The sequence below is a fragment of the Lipotes vexillifer genome, unplaced genomic scaffold (genome assembly GCF_000442215.2).
Source record: "Lipotes vexillifer unplaced genomic scaffold, Lipotes_vexillifer_v1.1 scaffold240, whole genome shotgun sequence".
NCBI lineage: Eukaryota > Metazoa > Chordata > Mammalia > Artiodactyla > Lipotidae > Lipotes > Lipotes vexillifer.
The window spans coordinates 2914877-2922416 of NW_006797481.1; the positions used below are offsets into that span (position 1 = coordinate 2914877).

Below are 7540 nucleotides of genomic sequence, written 5' to 3' on the forward strand. Positions count from 1 at the left end.
TACCCCTGAGCGTACTGATATTGCTCGACTTCTGGATATGGACGGCATTATAGTTGAAAAACAGCGTCGCCTTGCAACACTGCTAGGCCTGCAAGCCCCACCAACACGAATTGGCCTTATTAACGATATGGTTGGTATAAGTTTTAGCATTCTTATGGCTTTGAACAGAAAGCTATATGGTCAGGTTTTATAATTTATGGTTATTAAATGCTGGGAATTCTGATGCATGGGCAAGTTTGAGAACCACTGTTGTAAGTCAACACTGTGTTCATTTGAGGTGTTTTGTCTTCAGTGAGCTGGGGTTAAATTTGATGTAGCAGGCAAGACTTGGACTAGCTTTGAGGAATAATATGGTACACTTGGTAAGAGAAGTGATGATGGGCAAGAATGTTCAGGGGCTATAGAAAAAAATCAAGCTGATAGGTGTTAGAAATACGATAATGAGGCTAAGAAAGAATGTGCGTTAGATTAGGCCCAATTCTGGGCAATTGAAATGTTTCCAACTTTTTTCTTTTAAACTTTCATTGTATGTTACTAAGGCAGTGATTCTTCCTCAGGGCTGTGCACTGAAAGTTTGTGAAGTACTTTTTAAATGCAGATTTCTAGGTTTCACCCACTGCATTCACTAAATCAGTTTCAGAACATGGAGCCTAAGATGTTGTATCTTCACAATGCTTTACGTTGGAATCTTTAATTCAGTGGAAATTTATCACGTGAGTGTCTGTTAACATGCCAGGCAAGTGATACTTAAATGGAATTTGCACTCTTAGAGGAGTTTAGATTTTAGAGATTCTGATTAACAGTAATAGTCTGACTTAGTGGTTATTCTGGTACACCTCCAGCAAATTACTTTGGGACAAGAGAAAAAAGAGGGACAGGTATTAGAGAATAGGCCTTACTTTACTGGCAGTCAATTTAGATAAAAATTAACACATTTTTTATATGGCAACAGTTTTCTCTTGTAACATACTTCTCTGTATAGTAGCAAGGCAAATTCCCTTTGTGGTTAACTTTTATAAAAAAACTTAATATCTAAAACAGTATTTCTCTGTCTTTGTATGCCTCCATGTTTTATTCTGCTTCCACTTGGAAAAATCAGCTTTGTATTTTGGAAAGTTTTTATGGGACTGAATTAAATTATAAAACAACAGCATTGTGTTTAGGAAGAGGTCTTACTAGCAAAAAATTTTTTAAATACTGAAAAATGTGCCAAACTGGAAGTATAATCCATATCTCTTGAGCCCATGTCTGTACATAGCACACCTTGATGTTAAAGATACTTATTCAGGGGTGAGTATTGGTGGGATCAGGGTCAGTAGCCAGGACATCCAGATCTGGGTCCTTATTGTACCCATAGATAAATGTTTAAGTTTATAAGAAAGGTACTGGTTGGTGCCAGATGAATAGAATAGCTAACTGTCAAGAGGCATTTTATAAAACTTGAATTCACCATATGTACAAGGTCGAGACCTGAGTTTTGGGCTCATATAACTAAATTCATAATCACAAAGAGAATGATTCTAATATCTCAGGAACAGACTCAAATTAATCAAGTTCATAAGATATTGTTAGGTCAGAAAGCCAGTTATTAATTTTAGAGAGAAATGTACTTTAATAGATTATGGTAGCCTATCTAGCACATTCCCTATTTGGAGGGGGTGCTAAATGGAAAATCTAGAATAATTATTTATTTATTTATTTTAAATCGAATTGTAGTTGGTTTACAGTGTTGTGTTAATTTTTGCTGTACAGCAGAGTGATTCAGTTATACATGTATGTACATTTTTAAAATATTCTTTTCCATTATGGCCTGTCTCAGGATACTGAATACAGTTCCCTGTGCTATACAGTAGGACCTTGTTGTTTATTCTGTATGGAAGAGTTTGCATTTGCTAACCCCAAACTCCCAGTCCATCTCTATACCCCGCACCCCCGGCAGCTGCCAGTCTATGCTCTATGGGTCTGTTTCTGTTTCATAGATAGGTTCATTCGTGTCATATTTTAGATTCCACATGTAAGTGATATCATATGGTATTTGTCTTTCTCTTTTTGACTTCACTTAGTATGATAATCTAGTTGCATCCATGTTGCTGCAAACGGCATTATGTTTTTTTTATGGCTGAGTAGTATTCCATTGTGTGTGTGTGTGTGTGTGTGTGTGTGTGTGTGTGTGTGTGTGTGTATTACATCTTCTTTATCCATTCATCTGTTGATGGAAATTTAGGTTGTTTCCATGTCCTGGCTATTGTGGATAGTGCAGCTGTGAACATAGGGGTGATGTATCGTTTTTAATTATAGTTTTGCCCAGATATATGCCCAGGAGTGGGATTGATGGGTCATATGGTAATTCTAATTCTAGTTTTCTGAGGAACCTCCATACTGTTCTCCATAGTGGCTGCCCCAATTTACATTCCCACCAGCAGTGTAGGAGGGTTCCTTTTTCTCCACACCTTCTCCAGGATTTATTTGTAGACTTTTTGATGATGGCTGTAGAATAATTTCTTGATAGGAATGAAATCAGGACTGGGGGAATTTTATTTGAATGCTTGTATCACATCTTATTCTTATAAACATACAAGGGCACTTACAAGGGAAGTATTCAAATGCTGTGGGACATCAGTCATGCACGCAGTTTGCACTGGAGATAAACCTAGAGTGCTTGAGAGTGTGGACATCCTCCTGTCTTGGAGATGGGATCTGCCAACAGTTGCCTCAGTTTGGAACCTAGTTTGCAGGGGTACGTGCTCCTGTGCTTTGGGGGTCTTGGTTCGTTGGCTGCAGTTTTTCTGTCTCTGGGTTAGCAGTTTTCAACAAGTAAAGGATAAAGGCCACATGCACTGCATGTAGTTAGAGCACAGGTAAGATAGGATTTGGTAATGGGCAGTTTTGGAGTTTATAAAATTATACCACTTTTTTGTCTCCTTTGTGAGGGCGGTTTATGCAAGCAGCATCTTTATTGTGAAAGGAAGTTGAGTTCTATTCAAATACAAACTTAAAATGTATTAAACTAACTTTTTAAAGTACAAATCATAAATGTAATTGCATAAATTCTCAAAAGATTTTTCCAGTCAACACTCTCCCATTTCCCCCAAGAATAACCACTGTCCTGATTTATAACACCACAGATTAATTTTGCCTGTTTGTATATTTTATATGAAATTTAAATTTCACAAAAATGGAATAATATGTGAAATTCTTTTCCTCACCATCTGGGAGATGTATTCATGTATTGAATGTAGCTGTGCTTTCTTTGACCGTTTCTGTATATTATGTGAACCTATCCCTTTTTGTCCTGAGTTTTTTTTGAGTTTGTGGCTATCAGGAGTGACGCTGCTGTAATAACTTTTGTGTGATAAAGTTGTTTGTAAACTGATATTTTACTTGTTATTGATAATAAATTAGTCGATGTTGGCCCCACAAATTGTCTTTGTAAATATTTTGATTGTGTTGATGAGGTTTTTTTTCCCTTGTAAATTCTTTTGGGGTTTCACTGTAGAGAGCTGCATAATTTGGGGCAGGAGACTCAGCGTAGTGGTCCTGGATTTCTTTTTCATAAATTTCAAGGTGAGGTTGAGGCTCGATAATCTTAGAGTCATATTCCAGATTTCCAATCTTATATTTTTCTTTAATTTGTAATTATTTCAGAATCTCAGTTGAAAACACCTTCAGCATTTAAACCTTTTGTTTTGCTTACTGTAGGTCAGATTCAATGTGCTACAGTATGTTGTCCCAGAAGTAAAAGACCTTTACAATTGGCTAGAAGTCGAATTCAACCCACTAAAACTCTGTGAAAGAGTCACAAAGGTAAGCTTTGGTTGCATTACCACGTAGCCAGCCCTGTTGCAGTTTTAGGTTGTATTTTTATTTGTTAAGAGAGAAGTGTTGTCCTGTGTGTTTGAATTTGGTGCACATTTCATTGTCTTTTTTTTTTTTTTATGTCAAGAGAAAAGATTTCTGATGTGCTAAATAAACTTTTGGAGGTAAATTAGCAGCACGACTAATTTAGCCATTGCTGTCAGTCACCTTCAGACAACAGTCAATAGCTGCATGTTACTTTTTGTATTTCTTTGCATTGTGTGGTGGTTTTGTATATTAAGAAAATTGAAAAAAAAATATCTCAGGTGTTTTAGTATTTGTCGTGTAGAAAATATAACTCTTTTTCAATTTAATGGATTTTATAGGTTTTAAATTGGGTTAGGGAGCAACCTGAAAAGGAGCCAGAGTTACAACAGTATGTCCCACAGCTGCAAAACAACACCATACTCCGGCTTCTCCAGCAGGTAAAGATGAAAAAAATGAATGTTTATGGAAGAACTGTAATTTCTCCCTTGATTGTTTTGATCACAAAACTAAAAAATGTAGGAATAGCCTACAAAATGAAATCCTCCCCAAATTCTGTCCTCCACCAAAATTAGTTTTATTATTTATCTGTTTGATTTGAAAAATAATTATGTAATTCATAGCTGCTTTTGTCTCTTTTTTTGTTGACCACTGTCTTCGTACATTTTTCCTTGTTAGCCATGTATGTCTTATTCCTTTTAATACCTACGTAGTTTTTCATTGTCTGAAGATACCATGATTTATTTATTCAGAGTCTATTGATGGAATTTTTTTTTTTTTTCGGTACGCGGGCCTCTCACTGTTGTGGCCTCTCCCGCTGCGGAGCACAGGCTCCGGACGCGCAGGCTGAGCGGCTATGGCTCACGGGCCCAGCCTCTCCGCAACATGTGGGATCTTCCCAGACCAGGGCACAAACTTGCGTCCCCTGCATCGGCAGGTGGACTCAACCACTGAGCCACCAGGGAAGCCCTGATGGAAATTTTCTAGTGTTTTTGCTATCATAAAATGTTGCAGTAGTGAGCATCTTCTATATTTGTATCTTTGCATTCTTCTTTGATTTCCTGTAGCTAAGAAGTGGAATTAGTCATGGTCTACACATTTAAAGCTTTAATAGATCCTCAAAGATCGGATTCATGGGCCCTCCCACCAGTAGTGAACAAGAAATAGAAAGCCTTTTTTCCTGCTAACACTAACTATTATCAGTCTTTTTTTTTTGGCTGCACTGTGCGACCTATGGGATCTTAGTTCCCCAACCAAGGATAGAACCCGTGCTCCTTGTGTTGGAAGCACAGAGTCTAAACCACTGGACCGCCAGGGAAGTCCCAGTATTGTCAGTCTTTTAACATATTTTAGCCCATCTTTGTACTTAAGTTTGAATATTATGGTTTCTAATATGGCTTTAATGATCCTGTTTTGTCTTCCATTTGTTTCATTTGGGGGGGGGGCTTTTACTATATGTTCACTTTCATATTTGCACATTTCATTGACCTGCTTTCTCTCCTATATGTGAGCAGTGTTATTTCTTATGTGCTATACAAATAATTGAAGGTTAATTAGCAGTATAACTAAGTAGTAATACTGCCAGTCTCCTTCAGACAAATAAACAATTTTATTAAGTGTTCAGATGAATTAGGTAAGTAGCAGGTCTCTATCTACAAATATGTGACCATTTAGGTGTTTGTTTTTTTTAATGAAACTAGGATATGAAAGGATTATGTGATGGTTCAAAATTTAACATAATCCTTTGAAATAGCCTTGGATTGTAATTCCAGCTCCAGCAATGTACTGTTAACATACTCTGAGCTTCAGTTTTCTTTTCTTTGAAAAATAGGCTAAATTTCTACTTTCCATGGTTGTCAGACTCCACATAAAAATTGCTGAATAAATGATAGCTATTATTACTAACCTTGTGTTTTTTATGCAGGTGGCACAAATTTATCAGAGCATTGAGTTTTCTCGTTTGACTTCTCTGGTTCCTTTTGTTGATGCTTTCCAACTGGAACGGGCCATAGTAGATGCTGCCAGGCACTGCGACCTTCAGGTAGGTGCTGCAAGGGGATTCTGAGGTTGGAGGCCTTTGAGGACGAAAAAATGCATACTCTTTGTTTCTCAGCTTTTGGTACAGTGGCACTGTTGTAAAGCTTTATCAATCTTCTAGCTTTTATATTTAACATTCTTTAGTTAATTTTTTTTCTCAAATGCATTTGAAATTTTAATCAAGTTATTCATTTGTAGAATGACTATATTTGCATGTAGATTTAACTGTTGATAATACCATTTAATTTTCAAAGGTTCGTATTGACCACACATCTCGGACCCTTAGTTTTGGATCTGATTTGAATTATGCTACTCGAGAAGATGCTCCAATTGGTCCTCATCTGCAGAGCATGCCTTCAGAACAGATCAGAAATCAGCTGACAGCCATGTCCTCAGTACTTGCAAAAGCCCTTGAAGTCATTAAGCCAGCTCATATACTGGTATGTATCTTTGGGAGAAATTGACTACAGAATTTTTGAGTGGCCCTTAATGTCTTTCACAAAAAAGGTTTGAGATGATGTCTGAGAGAAGGGATTTATTATATATTTCCTATTAATATTTAGCTGTATTTGATAGTTTTGGTATTTTATCAAATATCTTTATCAGATATACAGATCCTTGAGCTTCCTTCCATGGGATAAAATGATAACACTACTTGGGTAATGTGATAAAAGGAGTACTGTTAAACCGTACAATAACAGACCACGTGTGATGACCCTCCAAATAGGGGAGTGCTAAGATTGGGCTTTTCCTTTCTGCTTCAGTTGTTTCTTGTTTGTGAGCTCTGTTAGTATTCCGCCTTGGCTTGAACACTTTAAAGTAGATTTGGTTCAGGGAAAAGTCAACCTAGCAGATAAATGTTCTTGAGCTATGTCATTACTGTTAAAGACTTCAAATAGGAGTAGCACCATAGTATTTGGTACTGGGAACCAGTAGCTTGAATAATGTTATCGTCTGTTATTAACTGTAGATACATGTAAGGATAATATATTAGGATTATGTAATATTTTTGATGTCTGCTACCATGGTATGTCACTTAAGTTTTTTTTTAATGCATTTGTTTTTGAAGCAAGAGAAAGAAGAACAGCATCAGTTGGCTGTTACTGCATACCTTAAAAATTCACGGAAAGAGCATCAGCGTATCCTGGCTCGCCGGCAGACAATTGAGGAAAGGAAAGAGCGGCTTGAGAGTCTGAATATTCAGCGTGAGAAAGAAGAGCTGGAGCAGAGGGAAGCTGAGCTCCAGAAAGTACGGAAGGCTGAAGAAGAGAGGCTGCGACAGGAGGCAAAGGAGAGAGAGAAAGAGCGTATCTTACAGGAACATGAACAAATCAAGAAGAAAACTGTTCGTGAGCGTTTGGAGCAGATCAAGAAGACAGAACTGGGAGCCAAAGCGTTCAAAGATATTGACATTGAAGTATGTCGCATATTATGCATTAAAAACTTCAGTTTTATTCGGGTCTCTTAGAAGCACAGTTCTTTACAATTTATTGGTTTATTTTGGGTTATTTCACTCATTTTGATACGGCTCGTTCATTAATCTCTGAAGTAAGCATTTGTTTTTAGTGATGCTACAGTTTTTAGCTGCTGTTGAAATGGAGTTTGGATACGGTAGAATGGAGGAATAAGAAATAGATATTAAGATTACATTGTTTTTCCCTAC

General features: G+C 37.1%; 1 protein-coding gene across 1 annotated transcript in view; it reads left to right on the forward strand.

The window, feature by feature from the left end:
* The window catches only part of EIF3A (eukaryotic translation initiation factor 3 subunit A), a 32776-nt gene that overhangs the window by 12754 nt on the left and 12482 nt on the right, over positions 1-7540 (forward strand). Inside the window, exons 7-12 of the mRNA XM_007469581.1 lie at positions 1-130; positions 3700-3804; positions 4182-4280; positions 5765-5881; positions 6132-6317; positions 6947-7294. The exon at positions 1-130 is cut by the window's left edge and continues 42 nt beyond it. Coding sequence (XP_007469643.1) covers positions 1-130; positions 3700-3804; positions 4182-4280; positions 5765-5881; positions 6132-6317; positions 6947-7294 — 985 coding nt within the window. The remainder of the gene's footprint in view (positions 131-3699; positions 3805-4181; positions 4281-5764; positions 5882-6131; positions 6318-6946; positions 7295-7540) is intronic.